This window comes from Rana temporaria, chromosome 1 (assembly GCF_905171775.1).
Source record: "Rana temporaria chromosome 1, aRanTem1.1, whole genome shotgun sequence".
NCBI lineage: Eukaryota > Metazoa > Chordata > Amphibia > Anura > Ranidae > Rana > Rana temporaria.
In genome coordinates, this window is record NC_053489.1 from 655712713 (window position 1) to 655739946 (window position 27234).

Below are 27234 nucleotides of genomic sequence, written 5' to 3' on the forward strand. Positions count from 1 at the left end.
GAAGCTGACTGATGGCCAGTCTTGCCTACACACCATCAGTTAAAAAAACGATCGTGTCAGAACGCGGTGACGCAAAACACAACGACGTGCTAAAAAAAACGAAGTTCAATGCTTCCAAGCATGCGTCGACTTGATTCTGAGCATGCGTGGATTTTTAACCAATGGTCGTGCATACAAACGATCGTTTTTTTTCTATCGGTTAGGTATCCATCGGTTAAATTTAAAACAAGATTGCTTTTTTTTTAACCTATGGATAAATAACCGATGGGGCCTACACACGATCGATTTGGTCCGATGAAAACGGTCCATCAGACCGTTCTCATCGGTTTGACCGATCGTTTGTACGCGGCATAAGGGTTAGGGTTAGAGTTAGGGTAAGGGTTTAGGGTTTTCCCTTAAAGAATAAGGCTAGGACTCAGGAATTAGAACAGGGACCTCCGCCAGAGGTTAAAGGTCAGAAGGCGGGTTCCCAGAGGTAAAAGGTCACGAGGCGTGGCTGACCCACCCCCATTTAAAGTGGCAAACTATTACCAAAATATATTATCTCACAATCTGGTTGAATTTGAAGCCTCAATGTGATATTGATTTTTATGTAAACCTTGAAAATTGAGGACATTGCACATTCAATATCAGTCATGTCGCCCTTTATAGTATTTACATAGATAATTGTGTACATTTCTCAACAGTCTGTTCAAGTTTTTTTTTTTTTATGTTGGAAAGATGCCACAGATTCACAAATGAATGTTAAAGACTTAAATAAATATCCATTAAATATCACACACAATTCACAATAAAGCGTCATCACTTGGAGTAGGCACTGTATAGCATGTCTTTTGGAGGTTTCCTTCAAATGATGTCACAAGTTCACCAAAAAGAAACCACGCCAAATTGTTACAGAATGCCCTCGTGTCTCTCCGTGACTTTCAGAGCTTCATGCATGCTAGCAGCCGACAGCCTCCGATTGATATTGGTGTATTTACACCTCAGCAAGTTCCAGAACGTAGTCCTTAAATCCCTGTTAAAGAAGGCGTAGATCAATGGATTTATGAGAGAGTTAGTGTAGCCCAACCACAGGAGGGTCCTCTCCAGCCTGAGGGGCATGCAGCTGCAGCTAATGCCACAGATGAATGGCCGGGCTGTAGACAACAAGAAAAACGGGAGCCAGCATAACGTGAAAGCCCCAACAATGATTCCGAGAGTCCTTGCAGCTTTCTGTTCCCGCTTGAAGATGGAAATGTTCTTTCTGTCTTGGCGTATTAACTTCGACAAGGTGGCAAACTCTTCCACCGCTTTCTTTTTTTTAGAGTTCTTTTTAGGAGCCATTTTCTCCTCCAAAGTGTATATGCCTTCCTGCTCCATAAGTCTAGGGATGTTGACAAATTTGTGCTTCTCGGCACTGATTTTAGCCGCAATAAAAATCCTCTGGTACATTATGAGCATGACGGTCATAGGGATGTAGAAGGCCACTGCAGTAGAGTAGACAGTATAGCCAAAGTCTTGACTTATGAGACACGTTCTCTCCACGGTCACATTTTGGGCCCATCCAAAAAGAGGAGGGAGGGTTATGGAGGCAGAGAGGAGCCACACGATAAACACCATCTTAGCCATGAGCTTGCCATTTTGTCGAGCAGGGTAGGTCAAGGGACGAGTTATTCCAAGGTACCTGCAAAACAAAATCAAATGTTTAGAACTTGTAGACCTCACAGTAGAAAGGTAAAGAATGAATCTCCTAAAACAAATTTTGGCAATGCCTGTACGACTTGAAGCGCGACTCTGCAAGGCAATCTGCACATGACTTCAGAGGCGACTTGCAAAATTACTTCTGTATCGAAGTCAATGCAAGTCGCCCTGAAGTCGTCCCAAAGTTGTATAGGAACGCTTTTCTAAGTCAAGGCGATTTGAGTCGCTCCTATTAGAACGGTTCCATTGTACACAACAGAGCGTGACTTGTCAGGCAGCTAACAAAAATTGTCTCTGGACAGCCGCACTCTGCAAAAAATTGTAGCCTTTATTAACCACTTCCATACAGGGCTTTTATAACCACCTCCATACCGGGCCTATTCTGGCACTTCTCTCCTACATGTACAAATCATAATTTTTTTGCTAGAAAATTACGCAGAACCCCCAAACATTAAATATGTTTTTTTAGCAGACACCTTAGGGAATAAAACGACGGTCATTGAAACGTTTTATCTTGCACGGTATTTGCGCAATAATTTTTCAAACGCCTTTTTTTTATAAAAAAATTGTTTCATGAATTAAAAAAATAACAAAACAGTAAAGTTAGCCCAATTTTGTTGTAAAATATGAAAGATGATGTTACACCGAGTAAATAGATACCTAACATGTCACGCTTTAAAATTGCACACACTCATGGAATGGCGCCAAGCTTCGGTACTTAAAAATCTCCATAGGCAACGCTTTGAAATTTTTTACAGGTTACCAGTTTAGATTTACAGAGGAGATCTAGTGCTAGAATTGTTGCTGGCACTCTAACGCATGTGGCGATACCTCACATATGTGGTTTAAACGGCGTTTACATATGTCGGCGGAACTTGCGTGTGCGTTCGCTTCTGCGTGCAAGCTACTGGGGACAGGGGCGTTAAAAAAAAAAAAATGTATTTCTTTTTTTTTTTTTTACATATTTATTTATTTTTTTTACACTTTTTTTTTTTTTTATTATCACTTTTAATCCTATTACAAGGAATGTAAACATCCCTTGTAATAGGAATGTGTGTGACAGGTACTCTTTATGGAGAGATTTGGGGTCAATAAGACCCTGCATCTCTCCTCCAGGCCTGAAAGCATGAAATCGGTGAAAAAAAATTCACCGATCTCATGATTACAGTTGCTTAGCAGCCGCAATCGCGGCTTTGTTTACTTACGGGGACCCAGGCGTGACGTCATCACATCGCGCCCGGGTCCTCCGACGGTCATAGAGAGGACTGGTGACCATCTGGTCACCAGTTATCTCTATGCTTCCTGCCAGTGCCGGACGATTCGTTCTCCGGGCCCCCGATGGCACGGGAGAGCCCGGAGAAGCACCGGATGGCGGCGGGAGGGGGGGATGTCCCTTCCCGCCGCCTGTAAGAACGATCTAGCGGCGGAACCGCCGATATGATTGTTCTTACGTTGTGCAGAATCGCCGGCAGAAGAGAAGGATATCTGAATGATGCCTCTAGCTGCAGGCATCATTCAGATATCCCCCCACAAAGCCTAGGACGTCATATGACATCCACTCTGAACGGTAGAGGTCCTTTGTGGACGTCATTTTACAATGGGCCGGTATTGAAGTGGTTAAAAGAAGCACAGCACTACAAGTCATAGCAAAATAAAATAAAAACCAGACTGCTGACGCGTTTCACACTGAAACTAGTGCTTAGTCAGCTATGCACTAGTTTCAGTGCGAAAAGCGTCAGCGGTCTGGTTTTTATTTTATTTTGCTGTGACTTGTAGTGCTGTCCTTCTTTTTATAAAGGCTACAATTTGTTCAGAGTGCGGCTGTCCAGAGACAATGGGCCAGATTCACATAGGTTAGCGGATCTTTAGATCCGCGTAACCTATGTGATTTAAGATCCGCCGCCGCAAGTTTTTGAGGCAAGTGGGTAATTCACAAAACACTTACCTCAAAACTTGCAGCGGCGTATCGTAAACCCCCCGGCGGAATTCAAATTCCGCGGCTAGGGGGAGTGTACTATTCAAATCAGGCGCCGATCGAATAGCGCATGCGCCGTCCGGAAATCTTCCCAGCGTGCATTGCTCCAAATGACGTCGCAAGGACGTCATTGGTTTCGACGTTTACGTAAATCACGTCCATCCGTATGCGCGAACGACTTACGCAAACGACGTAAAAAATTCAAATTTTGTCGCGGGAACGACGGCCATACTTAACATTGGCTGCGCCTCATAGAAGCAGGGGTAACTATACGCCGGAAAAAGCCTAACGCAAACGACGTAAAAAAAAAAGCGCCGGGCGGTCGTTCGTTTTCGGAATCGGCGTATCTCCTCATTTGCATAATCGTCGCGTGAATAAAGCGAAACGCCACCTAGCGGCCGGCCTGGAATTGCAGCCTAAGATCCGACGGTGTAACACAGTTACACCTGTCGGATCTTAGGCATATCTATGCGTAACTGATTCTATGAATCAGTCGCATAGATACGACCGACGTAAATCAGAGATACGACGGTGTATCAGGAGATACACCGTCGTATCTCTATGTGAATCTGGCCCAATCTGTGTTCCTGCTTTGCTAAGTGCATTGCCTGCGCCTGAGTTATCTGCAACGGAGGATATTCATCTGGGTTCCCACCTGGAGCGGCTACTCCCTTCTCCCTCAAGTTATTCATCAATAAATTCTAAAAAGCCATACCCCCTCCCCCAGGTTGAGCATGTAGCTCCCAGCAGTTCGTGTACTGTGACCCCCCCAATATAAAACGACACCCTACCTAAAATGAATGGCAGACATTAGAGATGTCAGTATGTGTTGTAGAATGTGGACGTATGTGACCTGAGATGTATGCTGGAGGAAACAGAAGTGTATGATCGCATTTGCCTTCATTTTATGCTCTCTTGACTCCCTTCACTGATGATAAGAGACAATAATTAAATCTCATTTGCGTAATGACTTCAAAGTAAGAAATATAAGATCCATTCAAATAGGATAGCTACAGAAACATAATTAGAATTTGAAACAGAAGACTATCGAAATTGGACAAGTAAAATTAATGTAAAATAATACGATGTAGGAAAGAAGCAGCAAACAAGAAAAATATCAAAAATTTATCTGAACCTTTTTTTTCTACTTTACTTGGTAAAGACTTCTCTGTAAATTATCCTGTTTGAATATCTTTTATAAAATGTTATTTAGCTTTTTAAAGGCAAATAAAAGAAAAAAGATTTTGTGTGACCGTGTGTATGCAACACAAGTTTGAGCAAAAATTCTGTCAGAAAATAATCCACGGTTCTCTTTTTGGAATTTCCGATCGCGTGTACACGCGATCGGTTCGTCTGATGAATACGGACCGATTGACCGTTTTCATCGGACGAACCGATCGTGTGTGGGCCCCATCAGTTTTTTTCCCCATCGGTGAAAAAAAAAAAGAACCTGTTTTAAATTTTTCGTATGGTTAAAAAACCGATAGAAAAAACAATCGTCTTTGGGAAATCCATCGATCAAAAATCCACGCATGCTCAGAATCAAGTCGACACATGCTCGGAAGCATTGAACTTAATTGTTCTCACCACTTCGTTGTGTTTTACGTCACCGTGTTGGACACGATCGGATTTTTAACTGATGGTGTGTAGGCAAGACTGATGAAAGTCAGCTTCATCGGATATCTGATGAAAAAATCCATTGGTTCGTTTTCATCAGACAAACCGATCGTATGTACAGGGCATTAGAAGAACACTCAAAGGAAATATACTTACCTGCAGTGTTAATTTTGACGTAAAATTTTTATTTCGTTTTAGTCATAGTCTTTTGACTAAAATGACACTTTAGTTTTAGTCATTGTAACGGAATGACCCGTGACAAACAGAGACTTTGGAAGGATGAGGGGTGCTCCTGTGCCGGCGTCACCAAGGAGTCTTATGTCTAGGGTCACCTTATGTCCAATAGGGCCATAGGGTGACTGAGAAATGATATCCTAAATTACATGAGATATTACAAGTGTTGGTTTATTCTGACCCTACCGGTCAATAGAATGACTCTTTCAATGCTTAGCCCAGGCTATTGAGTTGTTAAATGAGGCTGGCTCCTGAAAGACCTTTCATTGTGTGATAACACTGTTTAAAGCCTATTGATGATCAGGTGTGAATACCTTCCTGTCGGAGACAGACCGTCTGTCTAAAGATGTGGATTGAGGGGAACTCATTGTGTGATGGTGTTTTGTTTGAATTCTATTAATAAAGGAATGTGACTTCTCAGGTGTAGTGATTAGGTCATGTTAATTATAGACCGGCGCCAAAATGTCTGGAATGTTTAGTAATTAGCCCATCTGAAGGTGTATTGAAGCCCCCCCCCCCCCCCAGTGTGTGATGTGTGGGTGGAGAGTTTGATTGTTCCTGTGATTACTGAAACATGCCTTGTAAACTGTATATAAACTTGAGAGCTAACCATTAAAAGTGTTCATACATTTTGAAGCAGAGAATAGAGCTGTCAGTCTCATTTTCTGGGGAATTGATATGGATCATGTCTGCTGGTTTGTCGGTGTGTCGGATAAGCTGTTGTGGGTTGATGGAGGGTCGTAAACGGTGGTGACCGTTACAGTGGTGGCACAGCAGTGAGATCATTCCATCGTTTGAAGAACAGCTACAAGGGCACGGGACAATGGAGACGCTGTATGAACGGCTAAAGCTCTCTTCCCTCATGGACTTACTGGAGAGCCGGGGCAGATCGGCCTGCAACCGTAAGAGAAGGGACATTATTGAGGAGCTTGTCCGAATGGATAGAGCTGAAAGACCCAGCGTAACAGAAAGGCCCAGCATAACAGACAGGACACCCGAGGAAGAATTTTTTGACCGGGCTGTTAAACGCGGACTGGCACAGTATGGACCTAATCCTCCACCTGAGATCATAGACCGGGTTATAGCAGCTGTGGATGCAACTTGGCTACAGCAAAGAGGTTCTGCAGAAGCAGAAGTCACAGCAGCACCAACTGAAGAGAGAGGAGAGGTACAGATGCCAGTCGCCATGAAAGTGGAGTTCCAGGGAGCCGGGGCAGTTGGCCCCTCTCTCCAGCAACAAGCTGAGTTGGTAAAGCTTTTACTCCCAGCGGAATCACTGGCAGTGGGGCAGGATGCTGCTGACCGCTGCACACCACTGTAGCTTGAACTGATATCGGGGGATGGGACTGTGGTCTCCCCTCACAGCAACCCAGCAGAAGAGCTGACAACAGAGCAGAGTGCCACAAGCCTCTGCTCTCAACTAATGGAAGAGGGAGTTCCTGGGGCAGTGGATGGGACTTCAGTCTTCACTGACACAACCCCAGAAAATGGTGCGTCACCAAGACAGGAGGATGTCGGCTTTGCTTTGCAAGCATCGGGGGATTTTAACCTACCACCAGTGGATGGGACTTCAGTCTCCACTGGTATACCCCAGGGATGGGGGCCAGTTGGCCCAGATCCCCAACAGCATGATGGACTGAGCCCAGTCACCCTGTCTTCTCTCCAGCGGCTGAAAGGACTCCAGGAAGAAGGGCCAGTCCAGGGCTCTCCCCAGCAGCAGGCAGGTTCTCTGAGAGAGGCAGAGGTTGGCGGGGTGAGTAATGCTCTGTTTGGAGCAATTTATTTGGGGTACGGTATGGATACCAGCATTGGAGGACTGGAACTACTGACTAACTTCGGAGTCAACCCGTTTGAGGTTCCCTCCTGTGTCAGTCTCCCACCGAAAGGGGAGAGATGTAACGGAATGACCCGTGACAAACAGAGACTTTGGAAGGATGAGGGGTGCTCCTGTGCCGGCGTCACCAAGGAGTCTTATGTCTAGGGTCACCTTATGTCCAATAGGGCCATAGGGTGACTAAGAAATGATATCCTAAATTACATGAGATATTACAAGTGTTGGTTTATTCTGACCCTACCGGTCAATAGAATGACTCTTTCAATGCTTAGCCCAGGCTATTGAGTTGTTAAATGAGGCTGGCTCCTGAAAGACCTTTCATCGTGTGATAACTAACTCCTCATCTGGTGGCACAGGCATGTGATGTGGCAAGTGGCATTCCTAATCTAGTGGCACGGGCAGGTGACATGGCAAGTGGCATTCCTCATCTGGTGGCAGGCAGCGTGGCAAGTGGCATTTCTCATCTGGTGGCAGGCAGCGTGGCAAGTGACATTCCTCATCTGGTGGCAGGCGATGTGGAAAGTGACACCCTCAGGGCTCCCACTGATTCTGCATTATGGTGAGTTGAACTATTTAATTTATATTACAATGTAATATAAGAAATAATGCGCTTTAATCATTCTGACACCATGCCAACCATGGTCCCATGATGATTGAAGTGCCAACAGCAGAACACCAGCTATTCCCCCGATAAATTGCCCGCAAAATTCGCTTACCCCCCCCCCTGTGTGTATAACTTGCCAGTGAAAATGTGCAAGTTGGGGGAAGTGATCCTTGCTATCTGGGTTCCTCCCAATGACATCAAAGGTAAGGGAAAATTCCTACTAATGACACAATAATGGGAACGGTTTCCAAGGATGGGGCATTGTTTACTCCAACCAATACTGGGACATTTTGTACTCCTGATGGCCAAGGTCTGAAGTGACAGTATATACAAAAAGAAAAAGCTGCGCTAGTGAAAAAGGTGATGAATAAGTGCACTCATAAACATAAGTGACGGTTAAGTGAAGGCATAAACACAATCGAGCCGGTTTGATTGTGTTTATGCCTTCATCGTTTTGCCTGATGTAAGTGTGCATTTTATATGATTTAATAAATGTACCAAGGATTTTACGCTATGTGAGTTTCCCCCTTTTTTATGGTACATCTTGCAATGACATATTTGACGAGGCAACTATCCCAGTAACGCTTTTCTTGGCGGAGACCTGTGTGGAGAGCTTTAATACATGAGTTTTTGATCTCCTGTAATAAGAGATCATGCCCAGCTGGTAAGCGGCAGTGTGTCATTGAGGTGGAGGTTCTTTTCTATCACCACGTTTCTGGATGCTGTGGATTTATTTTTTCACTTTGGAGATTTACAGCCTGAATTTATCTATGGACTTTATGATGGATTGTATGTGACCTCACATTTTCACTGGTTCACCACATATATTAGGATTGATTCATTTCTGTACCTTTATATATAGGTCTATTGACCCTAATTTTTTATTATCACTTATGTTTATGAGTGCACTTATTCATCACCTTTTTCACTAGCGCAACTTTTTTCTTTTCGTATATCTTGTTCAGTATTGTATAACTTTTTTAGTTGTTGCTTGATGCCATTTGAATGAGCGCAGTATTTTTTCCATTACTGAAGTGACAGTAAACTGGCCCTTTTGTTTAGAAAGTTTGGAGACCCCTGCTCTACACCAATCAAGAACACCATGGTCATGGCAGAAAATGGAGACACAGACTGGTTTAAGCAAAGGAGACAAGGTTATGTACACCCATCCTACTTATTCAAGCTGAACTATAAGTGGAGCAAGCATGAAGGAAGGTAGAGGTTTCAAAGCTACATAGGTGTGCACAGCCTATTGCATTAGGCCTCGTACACACAATCGGTTAACCAGAGGACAACGGTCTGAAGGACCGTTTTCATTGGTCAAAACCGATCGTGTGTGGGCCCCATAGGCTATTTAACCATATGTTAAAAAAAAGCCAACTTGCTTTAAAATTTAACCGATGGATTGGTAACCGATAGGTCAAAACCGAGCGTTAGTAGGCACGACCATCGGTTAAAAATCCATGCATGCTCAGAATCAAGTCGACGCATGTTTGGAAGCATTAAACTTCGTTTTTTTCAGCACGTCGTTGTGTTTTACGGCACCGCGTTCTGACACGATCGTTTTTTTGGTGTGTAGGCGTGATGGATCATCAGTCAGCTTCATCGGTTAACCTATGACAACTGTCCTTCAGACCGTTCTCATCGGATGGACTGATCGTGTGTACGAGGCTTTAGGGTGTGCACTCCAAAGCTTAAACACATGGTACCGATCACTTACTGTGTTCATTCACAAAGGGAAGGGACTGGTAAATTATATATTTACCGGACCCTTCCCACACTCCTTTTAAAACTTCTCCTGTGTGTGCCAGCAGCAGCAGCCTTTGGGAGAGAAGAGGAATAAGCCAGGGCAGTCTGCACTGTACTGCACAAAGTGATTAGGGTGTGCCCAGGCACACCTGGCACACCCTGTGAGCACGCCTATGGGAAGGAACAGCAACAACCTTTGATATGCCGAAGACACTACATCCATAGCTGAAAATTTGGACAACCTCAAAAGCCACCAAAAATGAAAGAACAGAGTGAAAATATCAAAAAAGGTTATGTCAAGGAAGACAGCACACTTCAGAGCTAATGGTGAAGATATAGCTGGCGGCTTCTCCATCCTCGGATCAATTTTTAACAACAAAGGATCCAGCAATGGAGAAACATGAAGTACAGCGGCTCTTGGTGGAGCAAGGATGAAAGACCCAGAAAAGATCTTAGAAGTATTGATGTGTCTAGAAGATCAATGGTCAGATTTGTCCAGGCTTCGGTATTATCTGTCACTTGTTGCCGTAAAAGCTGGACAACGAAGAAGAACATAATGGAAAAGTATAGATGTCTTTGAACTTTGGCGTTGGTGATACATTTTATGATTTTTTTTTTTAACAAAAAAGAAAACAAACTAATGGATCCGTACGTAGTTCAAGCCCAACTTTTCTGTAGAAGCCCAGTTGGCTTTGTTGAAGCTCTTATTTTGGACATTTTATGAATATAGCCAACTCACTGGAAAGAACCATTATACTTGGGAAAGTTGAAGAGGACAGCCAGCAACATGGTGTCTGGATACAGCCAGAGAAAGTATGGACATGAAGTTACAAAGACTTAAAACCCAAGCTGAAGACAGATCATGTGGTCACCAGGGGGCAGATCCACAAAGATCAGCATCGGCACAGCGTATCTAAGATACGCTACGCCGCCGTAACTTACTTGGCATAGGTTCGAATCCTCAACGAATTCGCGCCGTAAGTTACAGCGGCGTAGTGTATCTCTCGTCACGTAAGGGCGCGGAATTCAAATGCGGCGGGTAGGGGGCGTGTTTCATTTAAATGAAGCGCGTCCCCGCGTCGAACGAACTGCGCATGCGCCGTTCCTAAAATTTCCCGCCGTGCATTGCGCTAAATGACGTCGCAAGGACGTCATTGGTTTTGACGTGAACGTAAATGGCGTCCAGCCCCATTCACGGACGACTTACGCAAACGACGTAAAATTTTCAAAATTAGACGTGGGAACGACGGCCATACAGTTTTAACTATACGCCGGAAAAAGCCGAACGGAAACGACGTAAAAAAATGCGACGGCCGCGCGTACGTTCGTGGATTTTTGGAAACAGCTCATTTGCATACTCGACGCGGATTACGACGGGAACGCCACCTAGCGGACGTCGAAAAATGCCGTCGTATCTTGTTTTGAGGATTCAAAACAAAGATACGATGCGGGAATTTTGAAATTACGCCGGCGTATCAGTAGGTACGCCGGCGTAACTTCTTTGTGGATCTGCCCCCAGGAGTTTTCTGTCTTGACAGCACATATTAATAATAATAATAGTATTATAGAGCTGGGAACGTTATAATATGTCTGGTTTGCAGTGCTGTTTATGTCATTCATTTCCACTACAGTGGAACCTTGGATTGCGAGTAACGCGGTTAACGAGCGTTTCGCAATATGAGCACTGTATTTCTAAAAATCCTGACTCGGTTTGCAAGTGTTGTCCCGCAAAACGAGCTGGATTCAGGCCAAAGCGGTGTGCAGTACCGCTTTTGGCCTGAGGTGGGGGGGGGAGGGTGAAAAAACACCTTGCACTTAACGCCCCCCCCCCCCCCGAGCCCCCGTTTTACTTACCTGAGACCCAAATCTCCATGGGCGCGATCCCACGTTGCTTTCCCCCAGCTCTTAATTGGATGATTGATAGCAACGCGGCCATTGGCTCCTGCTGCTGTCAATCAAATCAATGACGCAGCGCGCCAGGGGGGTGGGGCCGAGTGATACACTCAGCGGCTATGGCCGCCAACTGTATCACACGGGAGTGCGCCCGCAAGCTAACTCCCTTGGGAGAGCGCTTCCCAGAGGGGGGTTAGCTCTTGCTGGGAGGAGCCGAGACAGCCGCTGAGAGACCCCAGTAGACGATGATCGAGGCCACTCTGTGCAAAACAAATTGCACAGTGGAGGTAGGTATGATATGTTTGTTATTTAAAAAAAAAAAAATTAAACCTTTACAACCACTTTAACGTTACCAAAAAAAATTCATTGCTCCAGGTCGGTCCACACAGAACCCATTCCAAGAAGCTTTACATTGAGATGCTTGCCCGGCTTCCAACCAAAGAGGCTTCTATAGAACAAATGGATGGCCACACACTGTAGTAAGGACACTCCAAAAATACTTTATTAAAGCAAAATCACAATAAAAACATCACAGCAACAAAATCCATGAAGATATGTTGATGTTTTATGCGCAAATCGCATACTTATTATGAGTAAGTGCCTTTTAGCACGAAACGCGTCAACCTACTGTATCTCCTTGGATCCTGGGGCTGTGATGTTCCTATTGTGATTTTGCCTCAATCAAGTATTTCAGAGTGTCCTTACTACAGTATGCGGCCATCCACTTGTTCTATTTCAGCTTTATTTTTTGGGAGTAAGTTCAAACAAACACAAGGGCCCAGATTCTCAAAGGGCTTATGACGGCGCAATGCCATTTGCGCCGTCGTAAGTCCTAATCTGGGCCGTTGTATCTATGCGACTGATTCTTAGAATCAGTTACGCATAGATATCCATTAGATCTGACAGGCGTAAGGCTCGTACGCTGTCAGATCTTAAATGCAATTTTTTTTTTAGTTGTCGCCTCCGTCGTTTTCCCCGTCGTCTATGCAAATTAGCTATTTACGCAAAATTCCCGAACGTACGCGCGGTCGACGCAGTAAAGTTACGACGCTTCCGTATCTTTTGCGACGCGTAAAGTTGCCCCTGCTATTTGAGGGGCAACCAATGTTAACTACGGCCGTCGTTCCCGCGTCGAAATGTAAAAATTTATGTTGTTTGCGTAAGTCGTCCGTGAATGGCGCTGGACGCCATTTACGTTAACGTCGAAACCAATGACGTCCTTGCGACGTCATTTAGCGCAATGCACGTCGGAAAATTTTAGGGACGGCGCATGCGCAGTACGATCGGCGCGGGAACGCGCCTAATTTAAATGATCCACGCCCCCTACCCGGATCATTTGAATTAGGCGGGCTTGCGCCGAAGGATTTACGCTACGCCGCCGCAACTTTACAGGCACGTGCTTTGTGAATCAAGCACTTGCCCGTAAAACTTGCGGCGGCGGCGTAACGTAAATGAGATACGTTACGCCGCCGCATTTTTACGCAAATCTACCAGAATCTGGGCCAAGGTGAACATACATACTTCGTGCAGGTGGGATGTAAGCCCAGAACCTTCGCACTACAAAGGTGCTCACCACTTACCGCCAACATAATTCCTTCATTAGTCTTTACTTGAGCTAGTCCATGATAAAAGTGTAAGTTATATGAATACCTAATTGACTTCCTTGTAATTAGACACACAAGATACGTGTTTACCAGGAAATATGTAAATCTTCTATGCAATTACCTATAATTATTCCCTGGATTACTATATCTGAGGATGTTATAGCTTTAGGGGAGAAAATATAAAGGAACGATTCATAATCATGGTCTGGGGAGAAAGAAATGTTTACATCCATCTTTATTTAAAGGGGTTGTAAAGATACAATTTTTTTTTTCCTAAATAGCTTCCTTTACCTCAGTGCAGTCCTCCTTCACTTACCTCATCCTTCCATTTTGCTTTTAAATGTCCTTATTTCTTCTGAGAAATCCTCACTTCCTGTTCTTCTGTCTGTAACTCCACACAGTAATGCGAGGCTTTCTCACTGGTGTGGAGTGTCGTCCTCGCCCCCTCCCTTGGATTACAGGAGAGTCAGGACGCCCTCTAACACACAGCTCCTTTCTCTATCTGCAACATAGAGAGCTTACTGACTCTCCTGTAGTCCAATGGAGGGGGTGAGCACAACACTCCACACCAGGGAGAAAGCCTCGCATCTTGAGATAATTCAGCTTCACTTTATGCCCATATAAATATAGCCTAGACAATATACAGACCCCCTTCAGCACAGATGGACCCCCCCTTACGCACAGACCCCTCCATTCAGCACAGACCCCTCCATAAAGCACAGATGGACCCCCCCTTCAGCACAGATGGACCCCCTTCAGCACAGACCCCTCCATTCCGCACAGACCCCTTCATTCAGCACAGATGACCCCCCTTCAGCACAGACCCCTCCATTCAGCATGGATGGACCCCCATTCCGCACAGACCCCCCATTCCACACAGACCCCTCATTCCACACAGACCCCTCCATTCAGCACAGACCCCCCCTTCAGCACAGATGGACCCCCTTTCAGCACATACCCCCCTTCAGTACAGACCCCGCTTCCGCACAGATGGACCCCCATTGAGCACAAACCGCCCCTTCAGCACAGACGGACCCCCCCCCCCCATCCAGTACCTCAAATCAGCGCGGCACAGGCACAGCAGGTTCCCTCCCCCTGTGTACACATAAACACTGGAGGGGGAGGCTGCTTCACTCTGCTCGCTGTGGCTGTGTGACATCCGGCCCAGGACCGCTCAGACAGCCCGCAGCCGCGGAGAAGGGGATGAATGGTCAGTTGCAGTGGTGTCACCCCGTAAAAGACCACCCCACTGCCCCCCCCCCCTTGCAACACCACGGCCAGCAGCTCGCCTCTCTGTCCCTGTTCTAACCTGCCTGTCACCACGGTGCTGTTACTGCTTCAGTCGCGGAGGGGTGTTCACTCTTCAACACCTTCTAGGTTTTCCAGGGGGGGTCAATTGCCCCCCCTTGTCCTATGGAGCGGATGCCCATGCGCATGTGTTTCGCACCGCTCTGCAGTGTAAATCACATGTGATGTCCGTGTGATGCGATTTCAGCCATACAGATAGTATAGCTGATAGCGTATTGCATTCGGACCAAACACTCACAGGACTCTTTGTTTGAGCCGCACCAGAATCGAATTGCATAGGTGTTCACATCCATGTGATCCGATTTGTGTCTGAACTGACAGTTCGCAGTGCGATATGCAAGCTCAAATGGGGGTGTCATTAACAATGTATTGACACTCCCAGCTGTTCGCATATGGCAGTGTGATGTGGGAACCCACAGTGGATTCACAGGGTCCCCGCATCGCACAAGTGTGAACCGAGCCTTACTGACACTTTTGATACTCTGTGGCAGCCAGTGACACTAATACAGTGATCAGTGCTAAAAATATGCACTGTCACTGTATTAAGGAAGGCCAGGAGGGGGTTAAACATCAGGGCAATCAAAAGGTTAATGGTGTGCCTAACCAGTATTTTTGTGTACATTGTGTGCTGCTTTTATTAAGGGATGTGATGGATTGTTTCCCTGCTTTGCCAATTGTTAGGAGATCAATTGATCTATATATATAAAACTCAACGTGTGTGTGTATGTATGTTCCAGCATCACGTCCAAACGGCTAAAGATATTAACCACTTGAGACCCGCGCTATTGACAAAAGACGTCAACAGCGCGGTTCTCAGGTGCCAAGTGGACGTCTTTGGACGTCATTTGAAATGCATTACCCGCGCGCGCCACTGGGGGGCGCGCGGCGGGTAACCACTGTGCCGCCGCATCGCTGGGGACCCGATGCGTGTACCTGGCGGCTGCGATGTCCGCGGGTACACGCGATCGTCGGTGACACAGCCGGTAACAGCTGGGAAGTGGAGCTCTGTGTGTAATGATGAGGTGTAAACACAGAGCTCCACGTGCTGTCAGGGAGAAGAGACCGATCTGTGTCCCTTGTACATAGAGACACAGCATCGGTCACCTCCCCCAGTCAGTCCCCTCCCCCCACACAGTTAGAACACACCCAGGGAATACATTTAACCCCTTCCTCACCCCCTAGTGTTAACCCCTTCACTGCCAGTCACATTTATACAGTAATTAGTGCATTTTTATAGCACTGATCGCTGTATAAATGTGAATGGTCCCAAATTTGTGTCGAAAGTGTCCGATACGTCCGCCATAACATCGCATTCCCAATAAAAATCGCAGATCGCCGTCATTACTAGTAAAAAAAAAATAATGAAAAAAAATCATAATTCTGTTCCCCATTTTGTAGGCGCTATAACTTTTGCGCAAACCAGTCGCTTATTGTGATTTTTTTTAACAAAAATACGTCGAAAAATACGTATCGGCCTTAACTGAGAAAAAAAATTGTTTTTTTTTAAAAAAATTGGGATATTTATTATAGCAACAAGTAAAAAATATATATATATTTTTTAAATTGTCGCTTTTTTTGTTTATAGCGCAAAAAATAAAAACCGCAGAGGTGATCAAGTACCACCAAAAGAAAGCTCTATTTGTGAGGAAAAAAGGACGCCAATTTTGTTTGGGAGCCACGTCGCACGACCGCGCAAATGTCAGTTAAAGCGACGCAGTGCCGGAAGCTGAAATTTCGCCTGGGAACGAAGGGGGTTTATGTGCCCAGTAAGCAAGTGGTTAACATGAAACTTGGCACACATGTTACTTATATGTCAGCAACAAACATAGGATAGGTGGTTTAACCCTTACCCACCCCCATTTGCCATGGTTGGGGTTTTCCTTTAAAGTCCCATTCAACTCTATGGGAAATACATGTTACTTCATAACTTCCAAAACGGCTGTAGATATTTCGATAACACTTGGTCACATGTTACTTATATGTCCACTTAAACTATAGGATAGTTAATTTATCCCTTAACTACCCCCATTTGTGAGGGTCGTTTTTTTTTTTAAAGTCCCATGCAAATCAATGGGAAATGTATGTTCCCACATAACTTCTGTACGCCTGGAGATATTTCAATAATACCTGGTAAATAAAAATATATGACAGTTAAATTAACCCTTACCTACACCCTTATATAAAAGATGGGTATATTTATATTACTATGATTTTCCACCCCAAAAGGTTAAGATAGGTAGACCGGGCAACGCCGGGTATTCAGCTAGTTACTCTCTAAATCTAGACTTGTTGCACCCTCTCTCTTCTGTCACTAGGTGGCACTATGCTAGTGGAATTCGATAAGATGGGGGCTTACAGCCTCAGACATAATGGATAGGGTGTCTCAGCCAATGGGCAGGGATTTTATTTGTTCCCTTGGCCTGCTGCGAGAGCCTATTTATTTGGGTGGAGCCGGGTGATCGGGGTTCTGTGCCACCTGGACGGCTGTCTGGGTTAAGGTGACCACATTTTTAAAATGAAATCCGGGGACATATTTTTTTATTTACTAGTAATGGCGGCAATCAGCGACTCTATGCCCGTCGCCGCCCGCCTCACAGCCTGTCAAGTCTCACTCTCCGGGCCCCGGCTATTACTGGGTGGGGTGCGGTGGAAGATCACTCCACCAGGGAAGGCAAGGAGATAGGCAGGCGGCTGGCTGGGACTTGAGCCTAGGCAGAAGAACAGAAGTGGAGCGGAATGGGCATGCGCTCGAAACTGAAGAAATATTCCCTCCACTCCGACCAGCACATGATCATCAGAAAGGGGCACAGATAATGAAAAAAAATACACCCCCCCCCCCTCTCCAAGCTAGTAGAAGCGGTGGAGTGGAGGTGTGTAATTCAGAATTTATTTTTTATTCTGCACTGAATGGGGCAGATCCACAAAGATCTGCCCCGGCGCATCGTATATGAGATACGCTACGCCGCCGTACCTTACCTGGCTTTAGTTTGAATCCAGGAAGATTTCGCGCCGTAAGTTACGGCGGCGTAGTGTATGTCAAGCGGCATAACGGCGCGGAATTCAAATCAGCGATTAGGGGGCGTGTTTCATTTAAATGAAGCGCGTCCCTGAGCCGAATGAACTGCGCATGCGCTGTCCCTAAATTTCCCGCCGTGCTTTGCGCTAAATGACGTCGCAAGGACGTCATTTTTTTTAACATAGACGTGAATTACGTCCATCCCGATCCACGACTTATGCAAAAAAAATAAAAAATTTAACATGGCAAGTCTAACTATATGCGACAAAATAGCAGCTTTAACTATACGCCGGAAAAAGCCGACTAGAGACGGCGTAAAAAAAATGCGACGGCCGCTCGTACGTTCATGGATCGTTGGAAATAGCTAATTTGCATACCCGACGCGGAAAACGACGTGAACGCCACCCAGCGGACGCCAAAGAATTGCATCTTAGATCCGAAGGCGTACGAAGACGTACACCTGTCGGATCTAACCCAGAAGCCGTCGTATCTTGTTTTTAGGATTCAAAACAACGATACGACGCCGGAAATTTGAAAGTACGCCGGCGTATCAGTAGATACACCGGCGTACTCGCTCTGTGGATCTGCCCCAATGTCTTTGAAATTGCCCCAGCCCCTGTTCAAATGCCATCCGGGGACAAAACCAGGGACAGACTTGGTCCGGGGACAGTGTCCCACAATCCAGGGACTGTCCCCTGAAAACGGGGATGTCTGGTCATCCTACTCTGGGTGGACATGTGTTAAGCTGCCCCAGGCTGCTGGGCCGGAAGCCTGAGGCCTATCCCGGGATATCTGGCTGCTAGGCTGTCTGATGGCCTATCCAGAAGCAGGAGAGCAGCATAGGGTTGGGACTGTGGGCTTCTAGTCCAACCAGAAGTAGCGGTTCAGCCGGAATGGGGAACCAGCTGTGGTCGAAGGTAGTAGGGGAAGCTGTCGCCACTATGGGACCACCCACCTTGTCATGGGAGACCACTGTGAGTAAGCTGAAGCCAGTACCAGAGCAGTCTTCTTACCAGCCGGGAATGGTGAAGAAGTGCGAAACCTTCAGTGAGTGCCAAGACAGGGACCCAGTGGGACAGCAGAGGTGACGCTTGCGGAGCATCAGTGGATGCCAAGCCAGGGGCCTAGTGGGTCAACAGGGGTGCGGCTTGAAGAGTATCTGCGGGTGCCAAGCCAGGGGCCCAGCAGGGAAGCGGGTGTGACGCATGAGGAAGATACTGAGTGATAAAAGTGGAAGAGCTCAGGAGATCCAGTGGCTATTGGATCCAAAGTCTAGTGAAAGACTGGGAGTTTGTTGAGTAACCACTTAAGCCTCGGACCTTTAGGCAGCTAAATGCCCAGGCCAGGTTTTGCGATTTGGCACTGCGTCGCTTTAACAGACAATTGCGCGGTCGTGCGACGTGGCTCCCAAACAAAATTGGCGTCCTTTTTTCCCCACAAATAGAGCTTTCTTTTGGTGGTATTTGATCACCTCTGCGGTTTTTATTTTTTGCGCTATAAACAAAAATAGAGCGTCAATTTTGAAAAAAAAAACAATATTTTTTACTTTTTGCTATAATAAATATCCCCCAAAAACATATATAATTTTTTTTTTCCTCAGTTTAGGCCGATACGTATTCTTCTACCTATTTTTGGTAAAAAAAATCGCAATAAGTGCTTATCGATTGGTTTGCGCAAAATTTATAGCGTTTACAAAATAGGGGATAGTTTTATTGCATTTTTATTAATTATTTTTTTTTACTACTAATGGCCGCGATCAGCGATTTTTTTCGTGACTGCGACATTATGGCGGACATTTCGGACAATTTTTACACATTTTTGGGACCATTGTCATTTTCACAGCAAAAAATGCATTTAAATTGCATTGTTTATTGTGAAAATGACAGTTGCAGTTTGGGAGTTAACCACAGGTGGCGCTGTAAGAGTTAGTGTTCACCTAGTGTGTGTTTACAACTGTAGGGGGGTGTGGCTGTAGGACTGACATCATCGATCGAGTCTCCCTATAAAAGGGATCACACGATCGATGCAGCCGCCACAGTGAAGCACGGGGAAGGCGTGTTTACATACGGCTCTCCCCGTTCTTCAGCTCCGGGGAGCGATCGCGACGGAGCGGCTATAAACGAATAGCCGCGCCGTCGTCCCGGATCGCTCCCCGCGGGTTTCCGACCGCCGCATGTAGCGGGGGGGGGGGGGTCCCGATCGGATCCCCGACCCGCGGAAAGGCAGGGACGTACCTGTACGCCCATTTGCCTGTACATGCCATTCTGTGGACGTACATATACATGCGGCGGTCGGGAAGTGGTTAAAGACCTACAGTGAGAGATTGTGGAGTAAGAGGAGAACTGTTTGTGTTACCAATAGTTGAATACAGCTACTGTTAGTGACTATTACAAGATTGTTGCCATAGGAGACAGCAGTCCTACCTATACAGAAGGGGTGTCCGGCTGGAGGCCTTCACCTGTATAGCTGTCTACCTATAGAAGTCTCGGAGTCTGACAATTATCATTGCATCTACGTAAGGGTGTCCTGGCCCTACCCCTCTCTCCCACAGTTCTGTTCAAGAGAAAATAAACCTCTTTGCATTCAAAAAGTGTCTGGCGCCCACCATTTCATCTTGCATTAAACCCACCATACCTTGTAACCCACTCTACACAGAAGGATGTTAGCTCTCTCTAACTCTGGAGGTCACCCTTAGGCCTCAAGGGACCCGGGGCTTTGCTACAAACATTTCCTGTATTTTGTGTATTACTCAAACAAACAAAACAAAAAATGTCTTTAGCAGATAAAAGGGAGCAAATAAGAGAAATTCATTGTTAGGGTGTATATACACTTTTTAATTCCAATTAATTCCAGCACATAGCTTAGTGAAAACAACATGCTGTATACACAAAAACACATTTAACCCGTTGATGGCCCCTGATGTTTAACCCCTTCCCATCCAGTGTCATTAGTACAGTGCATATTTTTAGCACTGATCACTGTATTAGTGCCACTGGTTCTCACAAAGAATCAGTTAGTTTCAGATTTTCCGCTGCAATATCGCAGTCCCACTATAAGTCAATGATCGCTGCCATTACTAGTATAAAACAATAAATAAATACATATTCCAGTATATATCCCATAGTTTGTACATGCTATAACTTTTGCTTACACCAATCAATATACGATTACTGGGATTTTTTGTTAACCAAAAATATGTATTAGAATACATATTGACCTAAATTTATAAAGAATTTTTATTTTATTTTTGTAATGTTTTTATTGGATATGTTTTATAGCAGAAAGAAAAAATATATATATATACGTATATACTCGCGTATAAGCCGAGTTTTTCAGCCTTTTTTTTTGGGGCTGAAAATGACCCCCTTGGCTTATACTCGATCGCCTATAATGATCGCCCTCTCGTCCTCTCGTCTATCACAAACGAGAGGGCGATCGTGATTGGCGGAACACTGAACACAGTGTTTTCTGGGAAACCGAGTGTTCTGCCTATCACGGAACAGCACAAGGGGGAGCGCTATTTTTTAAAACTGCACGGCCGCCGTCTATGTCACAGACTCGGGTACACAGATCGGATTCTGCAATGGGCACGGTGAGGTCAGGCTGCAATGGGCACAGTGAGGTTAGGCTGCAATGGGCACAGTGAGGTCAGGCTGCAATGGGCACAGTGAGGTCAGGCTGCAATGGGCACAGTGAGGTCAGGCTGCAAATGGGCATCGTTGACCCTTATTTCCACTTACAGTAGCTGCTGCATTCTCACCCTCGGCTTATACTCTCTAACGAGCAGGGCCCTCTGATCATTCCTGTATTAAATTGTATTGTAACTATAATGTCTTCCCTGATGTTGTAAAGCGCTGCGTAAACTGTTCGCGCTATATAAATCCTGTATAATAATAATAATAATAATATACTCGAGTCAAGATTTCCCTTTTTTTGTGGTAAAATTAGGTCCTCGGCTTATACTCGAGTATATACGGTATATTTTTTTTCCGTTTATAGTGCAAATAAAAATCCTGTGGTGATTAAATACCACCAAAAGAAATCTTATTTGTGGGGAAAAAAGGCTTACATTTCATTTATGTACAGCGTTGCACAACTGCGCAATTGTCAATTTATCACTTAATCACCGCCTCATAGCCGAATTACGGCTACAAGGCGGTTCCTTAACTCTTGGAGGACGTCCATGGACGTCCTCCCAGAATCGCGCTCCCGCACGCCCCCTGGGGCGCGCACATGGGAGTGTCCGTGACCGCCGGGTCCAGAGGACCCAGTGCATCACGGATTGCGGTAAATTGCCGCTGATGGCGGCTGTTTACCACGTGATCGCTCCGTCCAATGACGGAGCGATCACATGTAAACAAACCAACAATCATTTGATGACGCCGGTTCCTCCCTCCTCTCTCTGTACCGATCGGTACAGTGTGAGAGGAGAGAGCGGGTGTCAGCAGCGCTGTGGGCTGGATCTGTGACTATTGCAGTCACAAATCCAGCCATCCCTGCTCAGCCATCCCTGCAATACCCTGTGCAATACTCTGCAATACCCCCTGCACAGTACTCTGCAATACCCCCTGCGCAGTACTCTGCAATAACCTCTGCGCAGTACTCTGCAATACCCCTGCGCAATACTCTGCAATACCCCCTGCGCAATACTCTGCAATACCCCCTGTGCAATACTCTGCAATACCCCCTGCACAATACTCTGCAATACCCCCGCACAATACTCTGCAATACCCCCTGCGCAATACTCTGCAATACCCCCTGTGCAATACTCTGCAATACCCCCTGTGCAATACTCTGCAATACCCCTGCGCAATACTCTGCGATACCCCCACACAATACTTTGCAATACCCCCGCACAATACTCTGCAATACCCATACTCTGCAATACCCCCTGCGCAATACTCTGCAATACCCCCTGCGCAATACTCTGCAATACCCGCTGCGCAGTACTCTGCAATACCCCCTGCGCAGTACTCTGCAATACCCCCTGCGCAGTACTCTGCAATACCCCCTGCACAATACTCTACAATACCCCCTGCGCAATACTCTGCAATACCCCCTGCGCAGTACTCTGCAATACCCCCTGCACAATACTCTGCAATACCACCTGCACAATACTCTGCAATACCCCTGCACAATACTCTGCAATACCCCCCCACAATACTCTGCAATACCCCCGCACAATACTCTGCAATACCGCCTGCACAATACTCTGCAATACCCCCACACAATACTCTGCAATACCCGACCAATAATCTGCAATACCCCCCGCACAATACTCTGCAATACCCCCTGCACAATACTCTGCAATACCCCCTGCACAATACTCTGCAATACCCCCTGCACAATACTCTGCAATACCTCCTGCACAATACTCTGCAATACCCCCTGCACAATACTCTGCAATACCCCCTGCACAATACTCTGCAATACCCCCTGCACAATACTCTGCAATACCCCCTGCACAATACTCTGCAATACCCCCGCACAATACTCTGCAATACCCGACCAATACTCTGCAATATCCCCTGCACAATACTCTGCAATACCCCCACACAATTTTTAAATATTGGCACCATAGCTTGTGGACGCTATAACTTTCACAAAGACCAAATAATATTCACCAATTTGTACTTATTTTTACCAAAGATATGTAGCAGTATAACTTTTGGCCAATGTAGCGCCCCCTTTACTTTCAGTAAGGGCACTACGCTAAAGTTAGTGGGAGAATGAGAGAGATAAGTTGCTCTCATTCTTGATTTTGTTAAATTTGTCTGTCGCCAAATCTGGATTGTTCTGTGGGTCAGTCTGCGTTCCAGGGATACAGTTACATCTCTGGGTGGTAGGTGGCGTCAGAGAGGTCCAGGTGGAGCTGCTTCTTCCTAGCAGCCAATTGGAGGAGTTTTCCCTTGCGGGGCATGCTGGGGAGGAGTATTTCTGTGGCGGAGGCCGTTGTTCTGGGTTCCTCGCGGGTTCCTGTTTCCAGGTGCGGCACCCACCTTTAGGATGTGCGCACATCGCGGGCCCCGTCACTATGGCCTACCTGGCATGGGGTCGCATGCTACGCAGAGTTTCTGATTCTGGGCCCTCCTGGCCTGGAGCCACTGATGCTATTAAGGGGCCCCAGTGACTTACTGGGTCCCCCTCTACTGAGGAGATCCCAGGCTGTATGCCGTTCGGTGGGGGATCGGCTTGAGGAGAACCCAGAGGCAGGTTATCCAAAAGGGCTTGAACGAACTATCGGGGATCTGGTGACCGGGACATTGACAGACTTGCACTGTCAACCGGTGACCCTAACACAATTTACTGGGAGGATTTGCTCTGCTGTTCAACTTAAATCTTGTACTAGGCCTGTGGCAGAGGTCTCAATATTTTATCAGAGCCAAGTCTGTGGCAGAGGCTTGTTCCTCCCAGCAACCTTGAGTGACATCCCGGCTGCCAGGCCTGTGGCAGAGGTCTGTCCAGGGGCAATTCACCCACTCTGGCTGGAGTGGTGACGCATTGATACAACTACAGAATAGCAGGATTGCTCTTCTCTATCCAAAGCCTGATACTGCGAAGTTCCTTTACTTCATCAACCTTTCCTGTCCACTGGGCCAAGAAATAAAGCATTCAGAAAACCATGGGCCAGATTCAGGTAGATCCGCGCAATATTTGCGTGGGCAAAGGGCAACGATTTTTGCTCTGCGCCCACGCAAATATTTTGATATGCCCGCGATTCACGGAGCAGTAGCTCCGTAAATTGCGCGGGCGCTATGCTAAATAGCCCGGCGTAAGGGCGCCTAATGTAAATGATCCCGCCGGGGGCGGGAATCATTTAAACTAGGCGCGCTCCCGCGCCGAGCGAACAGCGCATGCTCCGTCGGGAAACTTTCCCGACGTGCATTGCGGCAAATGACGTCGCAAGGACGTCATTTGCTTCTAAGTGAACGTGAATGGCGTCCAGCCATTATTTTTTATTTTATAGCGCAAAAAATAAAAAACCCAACGGTGATTAAATACCACCAAAAGAAAGCTCCATTTGTGGGAAAAAAAGGACAATAATTTCATTTGGGTACAGTGTTGTATGACTGAGTAATTGTTATTCAAAATGTGAGAGCACCGAAAGCTGAAAATTGGTCTGGTTATTAAAGCGAGGGGTTCAGCCAAAAATAAATTTTTAACAGTACATTCAGCCGAGTTGTCCTAATGACAATCGGACGTTTTTTTTTTTTTCGTACATACTGTATTTTCACCGCCACTTCCGTGTATGTCTTCTGCGGGACTGGGCGTTCCTAATTGATTGACAGGCTTCCGACCGTCGCATACAGCGCGTCACGAGTTGCCGAAAGAAGCCGAACGTCGGTGCGGCTCTATACGGCACCTGCGCACCGACGTTCGGCTTCTTTCGGCAACTCGTGATGCGCAGTATGCGACGGTCGGAAGCATGTCAATCAATTAGGAACGCCCAGTCCCACAGAAGACATACCTGGAAGTGGCGGTGAAAATAAGGTATGTACGGGGGGAAAAAAACAGCCGATTGTCATTAGGACAACTCGGCTGAATGTAATGTTAAAAATTTTTTTTTTGGGTGAACCTCCACTTTAAGGGGGTTTAAGTGCCCAGTGGTCAAGTGGTTAAAGTAACGCAGTGCTGTATTGCAAAAAAACTCTGGTCATGAAGGGGGATAAATGTTCCGGAGGTCAAGTGGTTAAACCTGTAATGAAAAAAAAATAGCAGTTGCCATGGCTGACCTTCTTCTGAAAATACCATTCACTTGACTGGTTTTTGTTTGCGCGGGCGCAATAGCATTGGTTGCGCGGGTTGCAATAATGACTGGTTTTTGTTTGTTTTTTGACCCTTTAGAATCCATACTATGAGTGGCTGACCCTCGGATCAGGAAACTCAGAAGATGCTTTCTTCTTCCAGATCAAAGGTTCAAACTCTCCAAGCAAGAAGGTCAGCAAGACAACCAGCAGACAGGGGAGAGGTCATCAATGGCAGCCTCCATGTTCCTCCTATGACATCTACCAAAAGTGTCAACCAATTAGACTCAATAATGAGTGAAGCGTGTCATAGAGGAACATTTCTTCTCCCTGGAGGACTTCTGTAGAGAACAAAGACAAATGAGAAAACTGCCTACTACTGCCTAAAATTCTAATTCAGCAACTGATACAGCAAAGTGAATGTTTGTAACCATAACCACCTATTTATATATAAAAATTGAAAAAATACCGCGCTAAGAGTGATGCAAATAAGAAAGAAAAAGAACAGGAGCAGCTCAATATGAGATACAGTTGCAAGAAAAAGTATGTGAACCCTTTTGGAATGATATGGATTTCTGCACAAATTGGTCATAAAATTTGATCTGATCTCCATCTAAGTCACAACAATAGACAATCACAGTCTGCTTAAACTAATAACACACAAAGAATTAAATGTTACCATGTTTTTATTGAACACACCATGTAAACATTCACAGATTAACTCTTTGTGGCAAGACTGGGCACAGATGAAATGACATCCTCTGCTGTAACAGATATGAGTCTTAATTAAAAAAAAAATTTTGGGGGGGTTTACATCCACTTTAGTTCACCCCCCCCCCCCTATACTGTGTAGGTCTATAGGCGGGTATGAGTAGAAGATCATGTGTATTTATTATAACAATATCAGCTGTCATTTTAGAGATCAATGACCATGCTGACAGATGTCTGAGTTGGAAGAACATCCTTGATCCTGGGCTGCTGGCCACGGGACATACCGTAGATGCCATGGGGTAGAGTCCAAAACTGTGAAACTGTCCTGCAGCCAGCTCTGGAGCACTTGGCAACCATGCCACCGGTGAGAAGACATTAGATTCCTATAGCTCCAGCTTAGGTGATGATGTATGAGTTTTGAGAAAGCTCTGAAGACCTGCCTTGGATCGATTTTTTGACAATTTGTATTTTCTCTCTACAGGTGTCTGGTTTCGGACTTGAAAAATGTGGTAACCCTACGAAACCTCAATTATTGTTCGCTGAATGAAAGACGGAATCATATCTGTGTCCAGACACAAACAGCCTTTTACTCTGCCAAGACTTGCTGTGACTAACCGTGCCAAATGGCTCTGAAGGTGAGAAGTGATGTCTTGCAGGTGATTCATTAGCAGGCTGGGATAGGGGATGAGTGTGGGGGAGATGATGCATGTGATACTGAAGATGAAAGGAATCATAGAGGCAGTGCCGGCCCAAGACATTGTGCTGCCTGGGACCAAGAATGAAATGCTGCCCCCCCCCCCCAGAAAAAAAATCACGCCAACCAAAAGGCCCCCACATTCATTATATTATATCATGATAACTAAAGGGGACCCGTCATGGCTCTATACATGTATAAAGGAGTATAAAGAGGACCTGTCATTGATCTATACATGTATAGGAGTATAAAGAGGACCTGTCATGGCTCTATACATGTATATAGAGGACCTGTCATTACTCTTTACATGTAAAGGAATATCAAGAGGACCTGTCATGGCTCTATAAATGTATATAGGACTATAAAGAGTACTTGACATGGCTCTATACATGTATAAAGGAGTATAACGAGGGCCTGTCATGGCTCTATACATGTATATAGAGGACCTGTCGAGACTCTTTACATGTATCCAGGAGTATAAAGGGACCTGTAAATTGCCGGCGGCCACAATGTCTTTTGCGCAAACTAATCAATGTACGCTAATTGTGACCTGTCATGGCTCTATACATG

The 27234-nt window shown here is 45.8% G+C and overlaps 1 protein-coding gene across 1 annotated transcript in view; it reads right to left on the minus strand.

Annotated features, from left to right (window-relative positions):
* Nucleotides 1–696: 696 nt before the first annotated feature.
* The window catches only part of LOC120924544 (5-hydroxytryptamine receptor 7), a 104095-nt gene continuing 77557 nt past the window's right edge, over nucleotides 697–27234 (minus strand). Inside the window, exon 3 of the mRNA XM_040335510.1 lies at nucleotides 697–1663. Coding sequence (XP_040191444.1) covers nucleotides 892–1663 — 772 coding nt within the window. The 3' untranslated portion in view covers nucleotides 697–891. The remainder of the gene's footprint in view (nucleotides 1664–27234) is intronic.